The sequence below is a fragment of the Gambusia affinis genome, linkage group LG19 (genome assembly GCF_019740435.1).
Source record: "Gambusia affinis linkage group LG19, SWU_Gaff_1.0, whole genome shotgun sequence".
NCBI lineage: Eukaryota > Metazoa > Chordata > Actinopteri > Cyprinodontiformes > Poeciliidae > Gambusia > Gambusia affinis.
Window position 1 is genome coordinate 1,884,487 of NC_057886.1, and position 24,145 is coordinate 1,908,631.

Genomic DNA, 24,145 nt, shown 5'->3' on the forward strand with positions numbered 1-24,145 from the left:
AAAGTGGGATGAATACTTATTGGGTGGTTTATAGGCAGCTTTAATCTGCAGTCAGGAGCAACATGGAAAAGTATCATCATCAGAGTCCAAAGGTCACTAACTGGTGTTTATCGCTATAGATGGGAATAAGGTCAGGAGTTCCTCCTGTTCAATATGTTGATGTTAGCCTTCCTGTGGCCTTCCTGTGCAACTACACTAGAAAAACAGCAAATAGTGTAGGACAAAGGGCTGCTTTGTGGATGTACTTTCTGAAGGTTTTCCTTAATCCAGTAATGACCCAAACAAAATACATTGTGGCCAAATTATACATTTGTAGGAGTCCATGAACACTTTCATTTATATAATGTCCATGTAGGACAGGTTTTTCCTGTAAACAGATGTTCAAAATAGGAAGTAAGGAAACAGGAGCAACTACAATATTTTTTAGGAGGAACGTTGATTAACTTTTATGTATCATGTGTCATTAATAATTAAATACAACCACAGAATAATGAAGTACTGCTAGTCAAACACACTTGGTTAAGTGATAAACACTGAAGTGTTGGCAGCTTGCTGCTCATATGGGCTTTTCCATCGTTGTGTAGAGAGAGAATATTCAGAGCAGCAGCATCTTCCCTTGAGGTGACATCCAAACCAGTTCAATCCAAGGTCAGATCGTGAAATGCTTAGAAAGTCTTCAAAAAAAAAAAAAAAACCTCAGAGAGCTCTGTCTCAGCTCTATTAGCCATAGTGGAATGCTATATGCTGAAGTTGCTGTAACATGGTTTGTTGAACTATAGATATGCTGGAATAATGACAAATGGAGTGTTATCCATCCATCCCTTCATTTTCTGTTCACCCTTTGTCCCTTAGTGGGGTCAGGAGGGTTGCTGGTGTCTATCTCCAGATACGTTCCGGGCGAGAGGCGAAGTTCACCCTGGACAGGTCGCCAGTCTGCCGCAATGGAGTGTTATATTGGTCAAAATATAAAGAAATGAGAAAGTTAGTTCCAGAAACAAACTCTCTCCCTTGGAACTTCAGTTTTGTGCTTCATCGGTGCCCCCAAGTGGTCAAATAATGTTTTATCTGAAGAATTTGACAGCTTGACTCTTCCCTCCAGTTCCGCATGTGGAGGGAAGCGACTTTTTATCAGAGCAAACATTTTTTTTAGAGAGGAAACCGATGTGTCATATACCTAATGTCTGAGCTTTTCTGCATGCAATGACAAAAACCTTCAGGGCCAAAGTTTTATTCTGCTGCATATCTTCATATGTCAATAGGGAAGATATGCACTTCAGTGGCAGGAGAGATGAAGTTCATGACAGGACCAGGAGAAAAGGACTGTACTGGCTTGTTCTGAAGGAGGAAGCACAAACATCAGAACGGTTTAGTGTGGTGGAGGCTGGTGACCGAGGCTTGTTTTGCAGCCACAGGCGTGGTTATCCCTCAGCATACCGAAGGATTCTAGACTCAGGTTAGAAGCCAAATGTTCTCGACTAAAACTAGATCAGCATGACAAAAACATCTCCATATCAAACCTCTGCTGTGAAGATGTGATCTAGATTCTAGAACCTGCACCTCAGTTTAAACAAGCAGCAGCAATTCTCTAAAATGTCCTGAAAGTACAGAGCCCAAATGAGCAGGTTCTGGTTATCAAAACTAGAGCCACTGTGTCATAAACATTATGGAAATTGATGTAATCCATCCACACCAGAGCTCAGAACTTTTATTTATAATATAGTGCATTGTCTTTTTTATTAAAGTATTTTTCATCTGAAGGTGTCAGTGACGCCAAACACAACACAAACATCTTCACAAACAAGTTCATCAAGTACCAACAAATATAGAAAATATCCCCGAGTCAGATTTAAGAGTAAAAAATGTGAAAATTGCACATCATTCACTTTATATAAAATACAACACATTTTTTCAAACATGAGGAAAGAGATTGTTTTTTTTCCATTAATTCTTTTTAACGCTCAGGTTTCAGTCTGGTCATAATAAAAATACTGTTATCAGATCTAACTCATAATTTTCATCTGTTTTTAAAATGGAAGCCTGCACACAGGTCATATCCATGCGGAAAACTGGAACAAACCAAAAAGCTTCAGCTGCTATTCAGATAAGAACACATTCCCAGGTCAATATGAAGATCTTAAGTCAGTATCTACTAGTGTTGATTTGAAACATATGAACATATTTTCCTTCTAAAAAAATAACTAGTTATAAAATCTGTTGTCCACATGAGTAAACCGAAGAGTCCTGCAGGTCAGACTGACTCCAGAGTGAATGCTGAGAGGAAGTGGGTGTGTCTCTGTAGGGGAGGAAAAAACAGAAAACGGTCGTTAAACATTGAACTCAGGTGGGATGGATTTTAAGGCGGACCAAAAAAAAAAAAAGTGATTTCAGAGTTCGATCAAACATCTACACCAGTCTGGGAGCCGGCTTCAGGAGAAGCTGCTATTGTTTAAACTAGGGGCTGGTCTGCCAGGGAGCTCTCAGCTGGTTAATGGTTATCCAGCGATAACAGATTTTACAGCCTCAAAGCTACGGGAAGTTTTCTTCAGTTCCGCATTCAAACCACATCTGACTAAAAGAGAACAAAGCTTTACACAAACACAGAGAGCACAGAGCTGATCCGGGATCAGTGGGTACGATGGTCAACATGAAGAAGTCGTTTGGGGCAAAAAACCAGAATTTTACATTTCCTATAAACAGCTGCTGACTCTAGTCGAATGACATACAGTATCTAAACTTTATGTGTAAATTGAGGAATGAAGAATACACAGCAAAGTACATTGTAGTACCGTTAACAAGGAGAGAATGCATTTCACTTAATGTTTGTTATTGAAGCCTGACAACCCTCTATCTAAAAATCTAATGAACATCTGAATTCAGATTTTCAGTAATAACTTTCTAACTTCAAATTTGATAGATTGGGTAATTTTTTTTATTCTAAGGACTAAATACATACATGATAGAGGAGATAGTCTGGAATTCGACAGAAAAAAAAAAAAGAAAAACAAGATTTTCCATATTTGTGCCTTTAGGCTTATACACCTAACCTTTATCTGATACTCTGAAACTCATAAAAAGGCTTTAAGGTATTTGCTGTTGATGGGCACATCTGTAATTATACATCTTTTAATGTCAAGATTTAACATTTCCAGAATCTTTTTCAGTAAACATTTCTTGAATGTTTACTGAAAACATTCAGTAAAAGTATCAACCTCATATTTATGACTAAATGAAAATAATAATCAACGTGTCGATCTGCCATATATTCTTCTTCTAATAAATTACATAGAGTGAGAAGTTTGGTCAACCAGGAGGGACTCAGAGCAGAGCCTCTGCTTCTCCGCATTGAGAGGAGCAAGAGGTGGATCGGGCATCTGGTTAGGATGGTGGGGTGTCCTGGGCACGTCCCACCAGTAGGAGACGCCAAGGAAGACCCAGAGGAAGACCCAAGACATGATGGAGGGACTATGATCCTCTCCTGGTCTGGGAACGTCTTGGAATCCCAGAGGAAAATCTGGCCAAAGTTGCTGGAGAAGGAAGTCTGAGCAGCTGCCCCTGTGACCAGACCCCGAATAAGCAAAAGACAATGGATGGATGGATGATCAGTTGTTTAAACAGACCAGGAGTGGAATCTATTTCCTAGCTTTGTAGTTTACACAGGGAATGAATATTCAACAGCTTCTCATTCAACCTATCAAGCTCCAGGAACACTGAAACCTTTGCCAGTCTTTTCAAAGACTCGGTGTGGAAAGCCTCCCTTTTGTCATCTGAACTCTCTTTCAAAGAAACAGGAACCAAAGGACGGAGAATGAAAAGGGGGTTCAGTTCCATCTCACTGAGGCCAGTACCATCGGCGAGGTCAGCCTCTCACCCAACCCTGTTCACACATGCTGCCAGCATCGGCTGCTCCCACCGGTGGGGGTTATTATCACACAGAGGTCTGACTTGATTCAGAGAAGATGAGCCACAGTAAATCTTCTTCAGCTCAGGCGATGGACAGCTCGGATGCACTGGGTCTCCTGTAGCACTCGGCTCAAAGGAAACTTGTTTCAGGTGACATCTCAAAGCGTCGGCAAGCACAACACAAATGTATCACATTTCTTCAGGACAGTGGGACAAACGGCTCTGCTCAGGAAGTCCTAAACATGCCTCTTATCTTTTCAAGAGTCTTGAGCTAAGACTGGATCAAAAGGTACACACTTCCAAAAATGATATTAATAGTGATACAAAGTATTATCTGGGTATACTGTGTCTTTAATCTGTCAGCAAGTAGAGTTAAACTCCTCTTAATTTGAGAAGAAATGTCTTCTCAATTTCACCTCAAATGATATTTTTCTTGGCGCTTTGTCATTTTTAAAATTTTCCACAGTTACTGTTTGTCACGCTAATGTCAATAAAAATATTTTGTAGACACCAATAAAGAACCTATTCATCTTCTGCTTAGCAACCCAGAACAGGAACATTTAGCTTCCATACTTCACTCAACCCAGAAGAAGAATCAAATCTATTAGTTAGAACAAATATCCAGAAGATTTCACTCAACGCAGAGCAGGAACTAGAACAAACTTAGAATCCAGAGGAAACCCCTACTAGTTAATAAATCACTAACTACTTATTCTTAAACATGGGGTTATACTTTTTTGTTCTCTTTTTTCTTCTTCTGCTCTTTCCTTTGGTTTGTTGTTTTGTTGTATTTCCTCTAATTCAGGTAAAGCACTTTGAACTGCCTTGTTGCTGACAATGTGATATATAAATAAAATTACCTTCCCTTGCCTATAAACCTTGTCCAAATCCTATCTCAGGTTTAGAAGAAGATAATTCAAAATAGAAACAAAAACACACCTTAAATAAAAATTATTGTTATTATCATTTGTTCCAGCGATGCAGACCCTGGTCTTGGTATCAGTCTGTTACCAAAATATTGCACATCTCTAATTTTTACCACCAGGCTACAAAACAATTAGAGCAAAAATAAAAAGCTAAAAAACGGTGAAGGAGTGAAATGACTTCCTCTGGTCAGAATTGAACAGTTATTGAACATTACATTTACAAAGTTATGCTTGATTAGAATGTCAACATTTTTTCTGACTGATTTATTACTCTCCAAAATGTGTTTTTATAGTGCATGTAACTAAGCTATTCATCGTGACAAATGTAATCCTTGTTGTAAACATGTCCTCAGCGCAATAAAGCGGCAGTACATCTTGAACTTTGACCTGCTGTGTGTGATCCGGGCCTCACCTGTCCACCTATTACGTGGGTGAAGTCTCCATAGTTGTGTGCGGCATCTCTACGTGACCGCCAGCCACGGGGGACACTGCAGTGTGCGGGGGGCTTTCCTGCGGGACCACGGTTTCCATGGCAACGGCCACCTGTCCCGTCCGCTGGGACTCCGCTGTCCCAACGGCTGACCTCTGCGCTCGGCTTACGCGGCCTCCGTTCCGGCGGAAAGAGTTCCTGATTCCGTTGGAGACGCGGCTGGAGAGCTGCCTCACTATCCCGCCGATGCCGCCCGCGGCGCCCTTCTTCTTCAGCAGGCCGACGTCATCCTCCAGCTCCCCCGGGGGCACCTCGATGTTCCCAGAGTACCAGAACACCCACCAGATGAGGCTGAGGAAGATGACGATGGCGCCCGCGTAGATGAGCAGGTCATAGAAAAACACGTTGACGAACACCCCGAGGAGGAGCACGGTCAGGCCCACGATGTCAAAGGCGACAGCCAGCCAGAAGCTGCACACACAGCGGCCCAGACCCCGGTACTCGGCCTCCATGTTCAGGTGTCAGCGGCTGGGAGGTGAGACAACCTGTCCTGCTCGGGGCACACAGGCGGACACACCTCACAGGAGGGGCGTTCCGCTGCCAGGAGGCGGGACTGCAGCTGAGGCACCTGGCCGGTAACGGCCTTCCTCTGCCAGGCTACACGCAACCTGCCGCTCTTCATAACTTTGGCAAAAATTTAAAAAAGAGCAATAAAGAACCAATAATGTATAATGAAGATTATAGTAAAGATATAATAACAAATGCAGGCTTTTATTATTATATCAGATTTGTTTAATGTAATAATTGGACTAAATATCCATAAAAAATCACTCCAAAACAAATAGTAATATTTTCTAGTGTTTTTTTCTCTGGTCAGTTTGGAAACTATGCGCTTATTCAGAATCAGCTTTATGGGCCCAAACAAGAATCTTGACTTCAATCTTAAGCATTCATAGCGTAGAGACTTTAGGTACAAATATATAGACTTTAGAGGATTTTTTTTTTTTTTTTTTAGCATTTTCTACAAATATCAACATCCACAAACTATTGACTGAAGGAGGGCAAAGTTCACAGGAAGGTGAGACCACCTTGTGGTGGTTTGTGTAATGAAGGTCTAACAGCCTGTCTTTAAATTTGATCAAACTAAATTGTTTGTGGGTGTAAGGTGACAAAATGTAAAAGATATGTGAGGGAAAAGTATTTGCTACCTTCCTGATTTCCTAATTGGCCTGAATGTTTTTCACACTTCGTTGTTTCAGAACATCAAACGTCACCTTATGGTGAAGTTGTGTTTAGTCTTTTTAGCAGAAACAATCAGTGGAAATCAGCTATTTCCACTGATTAATTTTCAATAACTTATTTTTGTCAGATTCTAGCCATTTTAGCAACCACTGAGGGATTTTAGGTCATTAATAAAGTTACCAAAAACTGTCCTTCCTACAGCAAAGGAGCTTGTGCTGAACTAGAACTAGAACTAGAGACATAATTCATTTGCAGGATTGCAGGATGTCAGGTACCTGACTAAAGCAAAAATAAAATTGCTAATAGATTCCTTATAAAAATGTGGAAAAAGCAAGGAATGAACCAATACTCCAAGACATGAAAAGTGTCACCTTTTACACATTTTTTGGACTTTGCAAAACTTGGGCATCTGGGTGGTTTAACTGATTTCAGACGGCGAGTCATGCAACGGCTGCGTGTTGATCTGCTTTCACTGGAACCTGCACTTAATAATATTAAATCTGCAGACGGAAACGGGGCAAATAACATCTAAAGAATTTACATACTGTGTCCACTGCGTCCATGCGAACCTTCCAGATCTCAATCTTTCACACGGTTAGCTGGAGAGGGGAGGTTAAATATTCACCCTCAGGTTCGAACACAGCTGGATGCAGTCAGTTCATGATGCAGATTTACAGATGGAATCGTTTAGTGAACAGGAGCAAAAAGCTCTTCAGGAGCCGCGTGGTTTCCTCCTCCACTGCTCCCTGTAGTGCTGCCGTCCCGACAGGTCGGACCCGTCACTGCTTCTGTCACCCAGCAAAGCGGGACATTTCCGTCACTGAACGCTGCAGCCAGTTTCTGCGGAAATGCATTCAGTATTCATTTCATGAAGATTCTGCAACGTCACCGTTCTCTACAAGATCTCTGATGGACATTAAAATATGGACGTGTAAAACATTTTTCCATTTTCTAATATTACTCATAATTCCTCCTTTATTGCTTTACTCCTTTACACAAAGTGGTAAAATTTAAATATTTGCTAACTGATGCCAATGCTCACGGTCATACCGATTAATTAGAATATCCATTCTGATGGGACTAATCTGTGTGTTTTAATAGTGATCAAGACACTAAACTAAATTAACTTTCAATTTTATTCTAATTAATTGCCTGAATAACTGACAAGATGCTCCCAGTGACCAGAAACTTATTGACCATCCCATCTGCACCTGTAGGTGGCAGTGTAAGGGTGATGTTGCATAAAATAAACACTGACAAGAGAATAAATAAAAAAGTTTGTTGCAGCAACTCCTCGACATATACAAAGTAGTACGGCCATATTCTAAGAAAGAATGAAAATACAGGAGTAAAGCCATAAATTTACATAAAATTCTAATTCTGACCAAATCAAAATACGGAAAGAGGAGAATAAAGTCAAAATAATATTCTTGTACAAGTTCTCATGTCAAATTTATTCTTATGCGACTTTATTCTCAATCATTTCTTAAATTTTTCTTAGTATGGCCCTAATACTTCATCATACACATGAAAGGGTTAACATTAGTCAATGAATATTGAAAGGTTTAAATGAAAGGCTCTCCTCCAGAACCAGTCGGCGCTTTCAGCTCCTTTAGCTCTCCAGGAAGTTGATCTGAGGAAAATGGCGGAAATCAGGCTGGCAGAGTGAGCTCTGACAAACACACTTTGTTTTCCCAATTAATGTTTTATTGGAACAGCTGGATGCTTTAATAACATTTGATCAACGCTCAAGCACTCTGCCAGAACATCTCATGAGAAACCAAAACTGGGTAAAAGCAAAGGGAAAACATACAACCAAGACACATTTCTGCTTTCAAATGGTCGAGTTCTTTCCAAGAATTTCATTTGCATTTGAAAATCATTCGCAAAATCCTGGTCCGCATCTGTTTATGGATAAATGTTCTGCCATCTGAGAGTCATCTATGACAGCAAGAAAAATTAAAAACTCAAAAAGAAAATAAAAAAGAAAACATGTAATGTAATAGGAATGGGAGAGTTGGAAGGGGCTAACCCAGAATGGCATAACAGAGCTCTCAATATGAGAAAGCTGACTCCTGTGGTAATCATTCGTTGTCTTTTGTTTAAAAACAGGTTGCTTTTTCACGAGTTGATTTTTCCAAAGCTGATCTTCAACACGCACAAAGGGGGCGTGACGGGGAGGTGCTTTCACCGCTGAAGACAGAAGAGGCAGTATGTGAGCGAATTCTGCCAGATCCTTCTCACTAAGACTCCCGAGCGCTCGGCCCGCTTCAGTCCCGCTCAGCCACCAGCTTCAGAACCTTACCGATGGCGATGGTCTTACCTGGCAACAGCACAACAAAAAACCTGCATCAACTTCCTGCTTTACACACGTCCATCTTTGAGGCCACAGAATCCGCTTCCATTTTTAGGGACATGATTTGATTCAAACATCTAATTTTCTCTATTCAAACATTTTAGAGGTTTTGTTTAATTTATGTAAGTGACAAGAGGAAAGAGTTTAAGCAAATTGAGATTTATTTAAATGTATTCTGTAAGGTTTCGTACTGTATGGAAGGAGAGGGATGACAGCATTTAACCAAATATACCAAATTAAATGTATCAAAATCATTCATTTAATACTAAATAATTATATATATATCAGTATTTAACTATGTTATGAAATAGGCAATTGAATGTCCCATGAACTGATTAAAGCAAAATTTTTATATCAATTTAAATAAAAATGTCCATTTAGAAAAAATTTATTTAAAAATATAATTATTTTATGCATTTATTTCATGGCCCCTGTGTGACTGCTGCTGTCATGAAATAATCTGCTGTTGGAATCCACCTGCATGACATGGAGAAGGAAAACATGTCAGACCATGTGGAAACGATGCCTCTGACCTCTCACTGTGACACAGGTCACTACTTGGTGAACATGAAGAGTTTGTACAGCATGGAGGAGCCTCACGGCCTGAAATCTATGGACGCATACAATCAATGTTTAAATTAATTTGCAGAGTGAGTTTACATAGTAACAGACATTGCACATAAAAGCTACATTAGCTAAGCTAATTTAGCAGTAAGTACTACAGTAACTATCAGTGGTATTTGTCTTCATATTTCACAGAATAGTCGTGTACTAGTTGTAATTTACGTATACCATTTCTAAATTAAATAGGAACAAGCTGAGATCTACTTCTAAGCTTGTGGATTTATTGTTGTCATAGCATCTGCCTGCCAAGATGGCTGTCAGTTACAAAGTTCACAGAAGCTGTGACGTCACAAGAGAACTATGTACTGTGATCGTTTATGGATTATTCGCTGCACCTCCATCCTGCTTGTAGCTGGATGTTACCTCAGAGCATCAGGCCTACCTTCATCCCGTAAAGTGAACCGTCCCATCTGAGGAAAGTCTTTAAAAGTCTCGAGGCAAATGGTCCCAGCTGTACGCAGACGGGCGATGCAGACCTGGTCCTGTTTGACGAACCGGGGCCGCGTCTTACTCTTGTCTCCTGTTTTCTTGTCCACTAGACAGATTAAGGCCTGCACAGGAGGCAGACGTCAGCAGGGAGGTCAGGTTCTGATACAGATCCATACCAGTAGCAAATTGATCCCACTCTGGAGCTTACCGTGATTTGCACTTCTTCAATGCATGTGTGAATGTGAAGGACCGCGTTGTAACCTGGACAGATGATGGATTTGTGTTCGATGATGACGATCTGTGGAGAAAATGGTACACACTACGTTCAAGTAATTTCATCTAAAGCTCATGTCCAGTTGTTTGGTGTTCCCCCAAGTACCAACTACCACCGGATGATTCCCACAGAACTCCCCTGCATATTGAATAAAGATGGCGGCGCCATGTTTGGTAGAGAGCGAGCACAGCACTGCTGCAGGCAGAGAACCACTGAGACAGTCTCTGATTCGTCCCTCAGTCCTTAAATGCATCATCGTTGTGCCAACGCTGAATGCTGAGCCTTTCATACAAAACTATTTGATTATCTAAATGCTCATGGGATTACTATTAATTTTAGGGCAGAAACAATGAATCATCTATTGAAATAATCGTCAGTTAATTCAATAATTAATCGTTAACAGGAGCATATATTTAAAAAAAATGGCAGTTTATAAAAAAAACCCATCAAAGTCCTCATGACTTATCAAAATGATCATTTTGCATTTAAGATGAAAAATAAATATGTTTTAGCCAGAGCCACTAACTGGCTGTTTTAGCTATGGTAAATTTTTTTTTTTTTTTTTACTATTTATTGTCATTTGCTCTCCAATTATTATTGGTTAATCCAAGAAAATTAATTTTCAAAAAAAAAAAAAATAAATAAAAAAAAAAAATCACACCTACACTTAAAGGAATGCAGTTAATGCATTTGAAACAAAAACACATGTATCGTAACCCACATAAGTGAAACAAATAAATTGTTTTTGTTGTGACACCATCTGATGATGTGTTTTGTTTTTCTTCTGAATGTATCCATTTTAATGTTTTCCTCCATCAGTTTTATTTTTGGTTGATCTTTGTTGCTGTTGTTCGTCCTCTTATCCAGTTATTTTGCACTAAATGTTGTTAAGGGTTTTTAACAAGAAATTAGTGCAAAAACAATTTGTTGTTACAAATTATTTTTACAATGAATTAAAATATTTTGTTGTGTGTTCTGTGTGCACTAATTGGCAAATTAAAAAACATACAAAAAACCCCCCACACATCATAATTCAAATGACCAGATTGAGATCAAGTTGAAATCTTGTGCACATTAAAGCTTCATGACTTTAGTGATTTTCTTAGCATCAGTCATAAAAACTTGTGTTAATTCATCACACAGGATGTCGGAAGACAAACATCCTGTGTGATATTGCCAGGATAACTGAAGCCATATTCTTGTAACACAAATAAAAATATCCCCCATCCTCCCATGACCAAAGATAGATAAATAAAATATGTATTTTCTCATTTAAAAAAAAGAAAGAATTATTTGGTTACTTGCATTTTTAATGTACTATTAATATTGTACAAGCTGTGCTTAAGTGTTTAAATGAAATTGCACCAATTGAATAATTCATTACATCATCATCAGCTGCAGCTCTAGTATAGATGACAGCAGCCTGCATCCTTACATATACATACAGCTAAACTGACTTAGTTCAACTAAACACCACTTTTTTTCCCAGGCCTGGATTATGGATCCTTAACAAGTTTATGGACTGAAATAATTTTATTTCGCGATCAAAGTGCGGTAAATTTGTTTTTGTTAGATCTAACACATTTCACTTTTCTTGCACTAGAGGAGCTGTGCTGGGCGGACTCACCTGGGCGTCGAAGGTGCGCCCTGAATGACAGAGACTGTCAGAGTTGCACAGAATAAATCCCGGCAGGATCTCCTCCTCTTCGATTCCCTTCAGTCGCAGCTTGAGGTTCTCACCAGGTTCTGCATCATCCGTCTCCACGTCATCCGATAGCAGACTCAATACCTCCACCACATGCTGCAGGAACACAGACACTCAAATCAGAGGTGTAACAGTAATGAGAAATGTTTTAAGGTCTAAAACACAAAGTGGGCTAAATGGGGGAAAAACAGTAATCTTTCCCTCCTGATGTAACTCGTATCAGAAATCAACGCCTCTGATCATTTTGACCTTACAACTAATTATGGTGGCAGAAAAACAAGATGCAGAAACATCATGCAAAGACTAGTGGCCTCTGCAGGGAGGGCAGAGGGTGTTCTGAAGAACTGATCTAGAATCAGTGAGTGTTTTTGTCACTGTATGCATGTTCAGTCTGAGGAATTTCTGTAAGTCAGTGACTTGATGCTTCAATTATTTGGTTTTCGTTTACAGATGCTGGAACTACTTAGAACTATGTTTGACAGTTCTATTAGAGTGAAGAACCATGCATATACATAGTTCCTCATTACGTCAGATTTCCTACATACAAAAACCAGGTAGTGAAAGAGGACTAGCTGAAGAGAAATGTTAACACTGCTGTGTGATCAACGTTCTACATATAACACAGCATAAACACACCTCTAACCGGTCAGACAGCACTTCACACAGAGTTTTGTTGAAATAGTTTGACCCTGGCCTGTTGAGTTCGGCAGGCGGATGTCTCCACAAACAAAATGACGCAACTTTTGTCAAGCATTCAACCTTGAGAACTGATTTCAGAACTTCAGCTGAAGTATGTGGGGGAGACTTAAAGGTCCATGTTGTTCAAGGAACATTTTGACTCTGTCTGACAGCACTTGCTCCTGCACACTGTGTGGCATCGCCTCTCCCAATCTGGACCAGTATTGCTCATGGGAAACTGATCAGAAAATGGGAGTCAGCATTAGCAGATAAGTCTGCTGAGAAATATCAAATAATCCCAGATTGTGGCTCAGTGTTGAATCAGACAGAGGCTACATAGGATCCCAGATTGATTCCTGAAGACGTCTTCCTCTCTGTCCAACAATTAATGAATAAAGACCAATAGAGCCACAAAAACCTTGGATGAAATAGTTGAAACTCTCCAGAAGGGTTTCCCACAGTGTATTTTACTTGCTTCCCCATCAGGATAAGTGTGGCATCTTTTTTTTAATTTTAAATAGCTTTTCATACACCAGTAAATCTTGGCCACATAAATTAAATCTCCCCGTTTGTCTCTGGCATACAGTAGAGATGCGCAGTGCAGTGGCTGGCTGGAGGTAGTATGGGTAGTGTCTGATTACTTCATTGAGATTTAACAAATGTGAAAAAAATTGATCATTTTTTATTTGGTTTTTTTTTTTTTATTTGTTGTTTTTAATACTGTAGCTATATGTCTAAGTATTGTCAATAATGTCTTCCTATAATAATTATCCAGTAATATTTTACATTTTCAGTTAAAACATTTTTAAAAACAAAAACCCGATGGGCCGCTGGTTGCCCTGGTAACCCTGGATCAGGGTGGGTCTGTATCTGATTGATGACTTACCCTGTTGGGCATCATGACTAGCTGTTGTGCTTTACTGATGGAGCCAGACTCCAGCTTTCCCAGAACCACAGTCCCCATGTCCTGGTGAGAGAGCAACACATTTTCAATCCATGACAACAACAAAATCTGTTCCATGTTTCAGGAAGCAGTTTTCATACAACATGCATTAAAAACAAACAGATGTTCTCACCTTGTATTTGTCTACAATGGGCAATCTGACGGGTCCATCACTAGATCTGTTGAAATTTGGCAAACTGTCCAAGTGTGGGATGAAGGGCAAGCCTCTGGAAATTCAAATAAAAGCAGTTAGAGAAGGACAAGGTGATGATCTTGGGTTATCCTGACTGTGAGGAAGCTAACAGACTTACGTGTACCAGGGGCACATGTCAGTCCCCTCCTTCAGGTTGGCTCCGGTGAGGCCAGAACACGGCATGAAGTGGATGTCTTTCTTCGGGTTAAAGCCCACTTTCTTCAAGAATGGCACTAATTTCTCCTTGCACTCTTCATACCTAACAGCCCAGGAAACAAAGCAGCACATAGGTTCACCTGAATAAACGCTTGGCGTTGGAAACGAGAAGGTGAAGAAAAAAAGCAGGGGACAAGTATCCATTTCAGTCAGAGAAGGTTAGAAATGGGCTGCCTTTAGTCCCAACATCAATGTACATATACAGAAGTTAAAGAAAACATCTACAATTTCAATAACTTTAGACAAAAATGAGTAACTTAAAGGGACAATATTATGTATTTTCCAGCAACATTGTGCTATAAAATGGCACTATCAAGAAAATGGTGATACCTTCAATTATAAAAATACTGTATGTATCAAACATAACTTAAGAATTGACACCTTGAAATTGGACTCTGTCTTTAAGACGCTACTGCTCTTTCCAACACTCCACCTTGAAGAAGCCATCACAACAATGATTCTCCATTATTCCATTTACAGCCGTTCCTTGGAGTGTTGGATTGTAAAGTAGCTTTTATAATGAGCTTAGCAAGTGTGAAGTTCCACCCAGTGTTTGATATTTGCTGTTCGCTAGTCTGAAGGAGCTGAGTGGGGAGAGTCATAAGTGAGGGGAAAGCTCGGCTGGAGACAACAGATCCAAGGCAGAGCAGCAGAGAAAATGTGACTCTCTGTTCTGAGTGTTTTTTCATTCTGAATGGTTGCCACGGGAGATTTAAAGATTTCTGAAACATCCATAAAAAATAAAAAAAATCAAGGCAACACTCCAGGTGTGTTTTTGATGACAGTAATATTATAACTAAATAAATACATTTTACACAACTTTCCTGTTTCAAGAATGTCTTTGGTCACTGAAAGCCAGCTGTCCAATGACAGCACAGGGGGTGGGGAAAGTTTCTACTTTTCTATCTTCATGATGTTCCAAGCCTTTTCATCTCCTTCCTAAAAGGTCCAACCACTGTGTGACCCAGTTCTGTGGGAAAAATCAGAACCAGACGACAAACCCAGCTGAGCATCAGCAAACGCTGTCTTGACCAGGACGGTGAGTCATGAAAGGGACAAGAAGCAGAACCTTTAACCCCACAGCGATCCAAGGAGCCGATTTTTATTCATGAGGTGGAAATGACAGATGAAGCCATGATCTCAGGCTCAGCCTTGTAAATATCAGCTGCTGCAGCATCTTCCATCAGTTAACCCAGGATGGACAGGTCAACACGCCTCCATCTGTTTCTACAGTCAACACCTTGTTCATTTAAAGGACTGCAGATGGTCCTGGGGCCTTTAAGCCAATACTGTTCACCAGTTTGGATTCAGTGTGTCTCAGGTCGTCTAGATAAAAGATGCTGGGGTTTAATTTGGTTTCTTATTTCAATCCAAATGGCCGAAACACTCGAACAACATGGAATCATGCAATTATGGTTCTTCATTAGCAGGTTGCGTAACAATGCCATTAAATTTCCATATGAGCATCCCAACACCCACTTATTCTTTCAGAGCTGTGGAGGGGATTGGAGCCCCTCTTCAGCTTATGTTGGGTGAGAAATGGGGTTTTCTTTGGAAGGGTCACCGGGTCATTGCAGGACAACCACAAAAAAAACAGGACAAAGTACCATATGAAGACACACACCCCTCTGGGCAACTTTAGAATGACTTATGTACACGCTTGTTTTGGAGCTCAGGGGGAAGACAGAGTACCCAGAGAAACATGGAGACTCCCTGCAGACAGACCTGAGGCCACCACAGTGAGCTACCAGCTGGTAACATGGCAGCAGAGCTGATAACTGTCATCTGATCTGTTTTATTTGGCTGAGTACTGCGAGACCTGGACAAATTTAGAATTCAAACAAACATTCAGAGTAATCACAGAGGACTATAATTAGGACAGTGAAACAGCAGAGCATGAATCATTAACCACCTCTGTTATCAACACTGAACTAGGCTGGTCACAATAATTTCTGCTGGACAATGAGTTGTCCCTAAAATCATTACAATAGATGATAGCATTGTCATTTTCAGACCATTTTTAATTAATATAATAGAAGATCACCATTTGAAAGACTAATAAGCACTAATTTTGCACATAACACTTCACATTGCAACTGGAAGATATTTTAATTGCCCAAAATAAAAACAACCAAAAACAATAAATAATAATAATAAAAAAACAACCACACACAACTGAAACCATAAATAAAATGAATTAGGAAATCTAAAGAAAATTGCTCTTCAAAAAATATAATCAGAATGGAAATCACTGAATGCATTTTAATTAATCATGTGAGTAATTGATTAATTGCAGCAGGCTTACATTGAGCCCTCCCTTGTTTTCCCTGTACCCACCTCTCCAGACTCCAGTTGACTGTAGGGTCATCCATCTTGTTGACCAGGACTATCAGGTGTTTGACACCGGCCGTCTTAGCTAGCATGGCGTGCTCCCGGGTCTGTCCACCCTTCTCGAAACCAGTCTCAAACTCACCTTTCCTGGCAGAGATCACCTGTAAGAGCAGTTAGTGGTGTCAGCTATACAGGGGAACTCTATACTGAGAAGCACTCCCATCCATATTCAACATAAATTAGCAGTTGAGTTTGGAGGTTATTGAGTTCTTAGCATGTCTGTGTGTGGTGGAGCCCAACAGTGGGCCAGTTGTGAGTTACTCACCAGAACAGCCAGGTCAGCCTGGGATGCTCCTCCAATCATGTTCGGCACAAAGCTTTTGTGGCCTGGAGCGTCTAGGATAGTAAAGTGCTTTTTGTCTGTCTCAAAGTACGCTCGGCCCACCTCCACAGTCTTCCCCTTGTCCCGCTCCTCTTGATTGGTGTCCAAAGCCCAGGACAGATACCTGAAGACAGAGAGGACACATCGTCACCGACTGTCGAAGGACTGCTCTTTACAACATCTTCACAATGACCTACATCTGCCATCATAAAAACACACCAAGCAGTGGATCAAACACAAATAACTAATTTCCATTAACCATAAAACTGAGCACATTGGATTTACAAAAATAAACTTTCTTAATGGAGACACACTAGATAAAAACACTCATGATTTTCCATAAAACGTTTTTGAGCCAGGATGGTTTTTCTAGCCGTAGCAAAATAGCTTTATTTTGTAAAACTGCAACTCAAACCATTTTTTGCATCATGAGTCATGTAATCAACAGCCAAATGAGACTACTGGAAGTGGTAGAAAGATGATTGGGTGTTTTTGTATTTTTCGGACGATGTTCAGCTGGCTCCACCAGAACTCCCACAGCATCACAGTTCATAAAATGTTATGTCATTCCTACGTGTTGAATCCATAACCAATGTAAAATCACTGACTACTATTTCCCCAGAATGTCGCATACATAGCTGCTCCCAAGTAGGCGGGGCTTGTTGCTTCAACAAATAAGACGCCGATGTCTGCTCTGATTGGCTGATAGATGATGAGTGCTAGCACCATGGCTGAATTATGAATATATCTCGTTCTTTTACATTCACAGCTGAAATGATTTTTAATTATCACATGAAGGAACTTATTAACGGGATTTTAATTTCATGTCTTATTTATTGGAAACACCACAATTACAAAATGTTGGAAAAAAGAGAGTACGGACAAAGAATGAAAACAGAGCTAGTTTGTTATGACAGAGCAGCTAAGGCGGCCCACTCACCAGGTTTCTCTGTTCTTCTCCTTGGCTTCCCTCTCGTACTTCTCTAAGGTCCTCTTGTCCACCATGCCTGTCAGATACCTGCAGAGAGACGGGGAGGTTACAGCTAATCCTCCTACAACACTTCACCTGCAATACAGAACACTACTTACATAATTTGTCCTCCAATGGTGGATTTTCCAGCATCTGGAAACAGAATCAAACTTTAGACTCTTGAATAAAAGTCCACATTGTCATGGGTATTTGTGTAAATTAATAGTGGGGAAAGAGATTAGTTACAATTTGGAATAACACTGGAACATAACATGGGAGAAGTGAAGAAGTGAGTTAATACTTTCCAGATTAACTGTAAGGTGTGCATTTCTTAAACAATGCCCTGCACAAATAAAATAGAACCAGTGGGTCTCGGCACTGACCTACGTGTCCAATGAACACCACATTGATGTGTTCCTTCTTGGGGGCGTCTGGCTGTACGGCTGGAACCTTTGGCACTAACACCTCCTCCTCCTCCTCCATCATCTCTGGAGCCCTGTCCTCCGGCGAGGCCGACTCCCCTGGCCCCCGGTCCCCACCTCCCGGCTCCTCCTCGGTCGCTTCGTCGTCTTTTTGGTCCCATGGTTCCTCCGACGTCATTTCCGTATCACCGTTCTCCACAGGCACTTTACAAGCACAGAACATCACAGAGTCAGACTCAAAAGGTCAACTATCAAATACTTGCTAATTGTGACTAAATGTCAATTTTCGGGAGCCAGCAGCTTAACCGGCATGAACCTGATCTGGAATAAAAACAGCTCGATTAAACTGTGGCACAGATTCCTTCAAACACGATGTTCAGTGACTCACGTAAACACACAGACACCTCTGAGACACATCGCTGAATGAGTATAAATAATAACAGATGAAGCTGACCGAATGAGAAACTACAAAGTTAACATTTGTAAGTTCATAGTAACACATTTAACTGAAATCTAACAAACCCAGAATAGAATGGTTCTGCTTCAAGGGATGTGACGTTGACATTTCTAGGTTTTTCTATCTTAACAAAGTTATGACAGAATTTACATACTAGAGAATTGCATATCTTTAAAGGGGCAATACCATGTATTTTCCAGCTCCACAGTGCCATTTTATAGCACAATTAAGTAAGTATGTTACCTTAAGTTGTTATAAAAATGCTGTATACGTCAAATATGACTTTTAAAAAAATCTGACTTTGTAATTTAATATCTTGAAATTGGGCCTGTGCCTCTTTAAAAACTGTCTCTTTCTGAAACTCCATCTTTAGGAAGTCATCTTTTAACCCTTTAATGTTTTTATCAGCATTTCACTGAGAAGTAGCTCATAATGAGCTCAGCAGTTACTCAGCTCCACCAGGTGTTTGCTAATTGCTGCTAGCTAGTCTGAAGGAGCAGAGTCTAGGACTTGAGGGGGAGTGCTGCTCTGTGAGGTTGGAAACTGCAGCTCAGAGGAGAAGCTGTCTCAAAAGCGGTATTAGGCCCACCCAGTTTTGCACAGCTGATAGGTTGCCATGGTGATTAATGGATCCGCAGCTATAAAAGCTGGGGATCTTTTCATTGTTGTGCTTGATGCAAATTCTAGGTATTGTTCTCCAGATTTACAGTCATGTATTGTATGATTGAAGCCCAACTATGACGTAGAAGACTGACCAGCATAATACTCGGCTGTTTATCATTTACTGTTATTTCCCGTTGAAATCCGGCCACATGTGTTTAAGGTGATAATGAAACACTCCCACTGGATGTGACAAAGCAAGACACACAACAAACACAAGCTGATGTTAATCTACTGCAAGACTGTGTTTTCAATTGAACAGCAATCCAAAGTAGACTACCCACTCAACTGTGTGCATGGTGATTTTTTACTTATTCTGTTGTTTTTAAATAATCAACATTTTGACTTTTCTTTTTAGTTGATTTGTAGAACCGATAAGAAAATATGAACGGCGTTTCTTTTCATGCAAAGCAATAAACACAAGGAAATAAAATGTCATTATAAATTTACGTACTTAATTTAAGGGGGGGTTTAAATAACATTTTACCAATGAATACAAAAGGCCAAAAAAAGAGGCGATAGTTAAATTCTAAGGTGATCCACAGAAGTCAGGAATTTAAAAATGAAAGCTCTTCTGAGTTTTTATTGTTGATGAAAGGCCTCTTTAAAATGCCACAGAGATTAAAACATTCCTCAAACATACATGAAAGAATCAAGGCAACACTCCAGGTATGTTTTTGAAGAGGGAATAAGTTAACATGATGTAAAACTGAAAAAAATCTATTTTACATATTACTACCCCTTATTAGGCACATTGGTCTTATGCTGGTCAGACAAGAGAAGAAATAAATCAGGTCTAAATCAACAGTCTGACAGGACACTCTCCTTTACCCCCTGTATCATCTGCCGCGCTCCTCTTGTAGGTGGCGCTAAGACTGCAGAAGTTCAATATCATCAGAACATCGATTTTTATTGTCCACCTTATTTTACTGGTGAACTTGCAGCATGTCATGTTAACCCAAACTCAGCACACCGCCAACTTCTTTTTTTCCTAAAAGCCGCATGCGTTCAGCTGTCTGCCAATAGTAACAGCCTATTAACAGATCGTTGACACATCTTTAGCGCGTTCAAGCTAAATCAAAGTTAGAATGGTTCTTCTTTAGACCTGGAAAATCCAAAACGGATCAACATCCATTATGTTTTCTGGATCAGGATCTGGACTGACCACAAAACTACAGAGAGCAGGTTGTCAGCCAGGAGTCCAGAATCAGACGGCTCGCGGGCCGGATGTGGACCACCAGGAACGTATATATAGTGAATGCAGTTCTGTGTGCTGCTGTGTTTTCAGCGTGAGTTGGCTCATGTCACAACAATGAGAAATGCAACAACAACATGGAGGACACAGACGCCAGCCTGGCAGGAGCGTTATACGTACCACTGCTTTCTGACACGTCCATGGTAGAGACTTTATCATTCACAACTGCAGGGGGGAAAAAAGGTAATGTTTGGATTTTTCTCAAGGTAGTCTATTAATGCTGCTTTCTTTCAGAAACAAAACTTTGTAATGAGTACAGCTAAAATGAATACCTGAACCATTAATTTGTGTTTTGGAAGCAGCTCATTAATGACTACACAGAACTGGTCTGTCCCACGTCCACAGATCAGAACCGGTCAGGTCATTTCATACCAAACACTTCTGGGTAAAAAATAAATAAATAAAAGAAGAGCCCTCCCACCATATGCCTGCTACTGCACCTTTTAATAGCTCATACCTGCCAGAAGGCAGAAGCTACTGGGCTTAGTGCAAATCAATGTTACTACACGACTCCAGAAATGACCAACAAACCTGAGTCCCTCACCGTTACTCTGGTTTGATCAGGAGACACTTGTCAATTTCATAAAAACAACTTGTCCTCAGAATTAAAATCAATGTTAACTGGAGTCATACCACGCCTTTAAATAATTACATATAAACGAGAAAAATTACACTTGAGGAAATAAACTGATACACAGCAACGACATAAAACTGAAGTAGGAAAGGGTTGAGATTTGGGGAATTTGTGTAGAAATATGGGTATGAATTCAGAAAGGGGAGACTTGAGCTGGAATCCCTTTCTTTCCTTCCTATCTGTACACGAGTACTTAGAACAGAGAAACATAATCAGGCTTTTTACCCATTTCCAGTTTTCTTTGGCGTCTGACCTGCTCACTTCAACAAAATTATTTTTTTTTTCTTATTCTAAACCAACATAAAATAAAAGATGCACTGCAGGATTGTTGGAAGTTGTAGTTCTGGATTTAGACAGAAAATGAAGGCATCCCACAAGATAACCAGTGATTTCTGCATCCAAGTTTGTCCATGAGCGTTGTCTGATTTCTATTAAAGTCAAATACAAACATCTAGGTAAATGTTCTTGTGTTAATAGTTGCTTTTATGGAGCGAATGTGGTGGGAGTACTTAGATTTGACTAATTGAAGAAAAAGATCTTTTAGGTTTCAAATAGTTGAGTTGCCACTCAACTATTTCGGTATAGTGTTTTGATATATTATAAAAATAAAACTGATTCAATTTTCAAATCTCATCCAGATTTCAATTTAAGATTTTTTTCTGAAGACTGTTGGACACAGTTTGGGCTGTAACTGCTGTTTGGCTCTTGTGAAATGTACCAGACCAGAACACAGTAACTCCAGTCCAGACAGATGTTTACTGATGTCAGAACATTCCCTCACAGCCAAGTGACTCGTTGAGGATTACTTTAAATCACTGGTTGTCAATGAGAGCCAGAAATAAGGCAAGAGTCCTATGAAAACAAGTCACCCTCATAAGCAAACGGCTCAATTTTGTACCAGAAAATGTTAGTTACGAAATGGAATAAACCCCGACAAAGATAGGAAGTGACCCGCAACCGCTTTTAAAACTCACACTGAGATTCAGTTGTAGAACTAGTTTCCAATGACAACTACTGTCCTGTCTTTGTGCTGCGTTCAAGCAGTTCTCGCATGTTTTATTCCACTCTTGACCAACAAATGCGTCAGAAAATCCACGTCACGTAAAAGACAGAGTGGATACGCCAATTTCTGTCCATGTAGCCGAGTGTCTGGTTAAAACAAGGAGCTACACGATGACAAACATGTCAGCACCTCACATCTTTTTCCAAGTAATGTTTAGAATTTGTCAGTTTCACGGCCTTTGACCCACGAACTGAGTGACAGTCGCTAAGTAGGTAACACACCAGCTAGCGAACAAGCTAGCAGTTTACCGCCAGTTGGGTGAAAACGCAAGTGCCGGTAGAGTTTAAGTGTCCTCAAACTGTGTTTAACAACAGCTAGAAAACCACAAATGAAAGGTTCATGGGGCAAAGTAGACCACAAAACGCGTCACGGGAAAGTATGTAGCTGCCTTTTCGCCCTCCAACCGACGCGTGTCTGAACACTCGCTAAGCTACAGGCTACGGTTAGCAGTTAGCTAGAACGGCTAACGCCAACGTGACTGGGGTGAACTTACCAGCAGCATCGACGTTCTCTGTGGGCGCTCTCATGGCAAAAGGCGGAACAAATTCAGCTGCGTTCACATTGGGTACGAACGGCTTAGCGTTCACATTCAGGGTTGTGAATGCCGCTTCAAGCTGTCCGTCGGCCTCCACATCGTCCTCTTGTTCCCAGGAATCAGGGGCAGTGTCTCTCGGGTCCATCGTGGGTCTTAGATTTTGACCAAGTAAGATTGGAGCTTCGCAGTTCTTGGTCCGCGTGAGTGTCCACCTTCAACCCAATGTTAGCAGTGTCCGGCTGAGCTGTGAGGACCGTCCCTGTAGTGCGTGCGCGATGTTGTCCCCAGTTCACATGAAGTAAAGCAGTCGCTCTGTCGGTCCGGACGCCTCAGAACAGGCTCGACTCAGCACTCCCAGAGACAGTCCGCGTGAGCTGCAGCGTTCCTTCAGTCGACGTGCTCAGCGCGAAGAACTCTGGGATTCGAAGTCCTATGAGCAACCGAACTACATTCAGCTCGAAGACATTTAAAAGTAACAAACTACATCCCCCGAAAAACAATAGAAAAATTGGTTAACGTCACTTGATATGAACTTTTAACGCAGCAGATTCGCTTAGGTTTTGGTCGAGGAAAAATAAATAGTACTTTTATGCTTATTCATGCGGCCTAAAACATTTAATTATTATTTTTTTTAATTTACTGAAAACGTGTTCACCAGCTGTACACATATTCAATATAAAGCATAGTATGTTGAACTATTTCTAGGAAAAGTTTATTTGTAATTTTACTTTATGAATTTAAACCACAGGCAAGAATTATATATATATAATTCTCAGCTAAATTTAGTTGAAAATTTGTAGAAAGACTTGGAAGCTGATTGTCACAAATACTCTTCACCCAATCAAGACCCCCAAACGGTGGTTCTACAAAGTGTTGAACCAGTGGGACTGAATATGAGCCCTCCATTTTTCTGAATAGAGAAACCCATGTATGATTTTCCTCCACTTTATGAGTATGCACTATGTTGTGTTGGCCTGTCCCTTTCCAAAGTCCAGTATGATACGCTAGTTCCCTGGAGGATGATATCTTTCATGCATGCTGATGTGAATAGTCAAACTATTCTTCACAATTATCCAGCAATGAAAAATACAAACTGTTTTGCAGAAACTAAAACTTAAGTCTGGACACCATTCATGCCTCACCTCACGCTAATAAAGTTCACTGCATGATGTCACTTTAAATATGGTAGTATTCTTTAGTTATTCTCTCCCAAACTCAGGAATTTTGCTCTTTTATCATTTATTAGACCTGCGTTTGTTTTACGTTCCTGCTCGTTGGTATTTCTTCTGCTGTTGAAGAAAGAAATGTGCTGGGTGTATCCAATCAACACCTTTAGTTTTCTAGATCAAAGCATAGAATAATCAACACTGAGGCTTTCCCAATAGATGTGAAAATAAATAATAGAAAAAGCTTTTCTGTCATTATTATGGATGATGCAATGAAGTGGAACATAAGCCTCTGGAGACATGGTGAGAATCATCTGAGGTTCTGTGAGTAAACTAGCAGAGAGAACGTGGCTT

At 40.3% G+C, this 24,145-nt stretch overlaps 2 protein-coding genes across 3 annotated transcripts; both read right to left on the bottom strand.

The window, feature by feature from the left end:
* Positions 1–1,212: 1,212 nt before the first annotated feature.
* Positions 1,213–5,940, bottom strand: si:dkeyp-72e1.6 (transmembrane protein 238-like). The gene is made up of 2 exons (XM_044099111.1): positions 5,239–5,940; positions 1,213–1,335 (listed from the first exon to the last, which is right to left on the bottom strand). The coding sequence occupies exon 1, from the start codon at positions 5,766–5,768 to the stop codon at positions 5,250–5,252; it is 519 nt and encodes a 172-aa protein (XP_043955046.1). The 5' UTR covers positions 5,769–5,940; the 3' UTR covers positions 1,213–1,335; positions 5,239–5,249.
* A 2,247-nt stretch (positions 5,941–8,187) lies between these two features.
* On the bottom strand, positions 8,188–23,027 carry gspt1l (G1 to S phase transition 1, like). Of its 2 annotated transcripts, XM_044099112.1 has the most exons (14): positions 22,584–23,027; positions 20,514–20,558; positions 17,983–18,225; positions 17,719–17,752; positions 17,570–17,647; positions 16,573–16,753; positions 16,254–16,408; positions 13,819–13,959; positions 13,641–13,734; positions 13,451–13,531; positions 11,809–11,982; positions 10,116–10,205; positions 9,861–10,029; positions 8,188–8,821 (listed from the first exon to the last, which is right to left on the bottom strand). In XM_044099112.1, exons 1-14 carry the CDS (start codon positions 22,768–22,770, stop codon positions 8,769–8,771), a joined length of 1,725 nt encoding a protein of 574 aa, XP_043955047.1. In that variant the 5' UTR covers positions 22,771–23,027; the 3' UTR covers positions 8,188–8,768. The 2 variants fall into 2 exon arrangements, with proteins under 2 accessions (XP_043955047.1, XP_043955048.1); XM_044099113.1 differs by lacking the exon at positions 20,514–20,558.
* Positions 23,028–24,145: the final 1,118 nt, after the last annotated feature.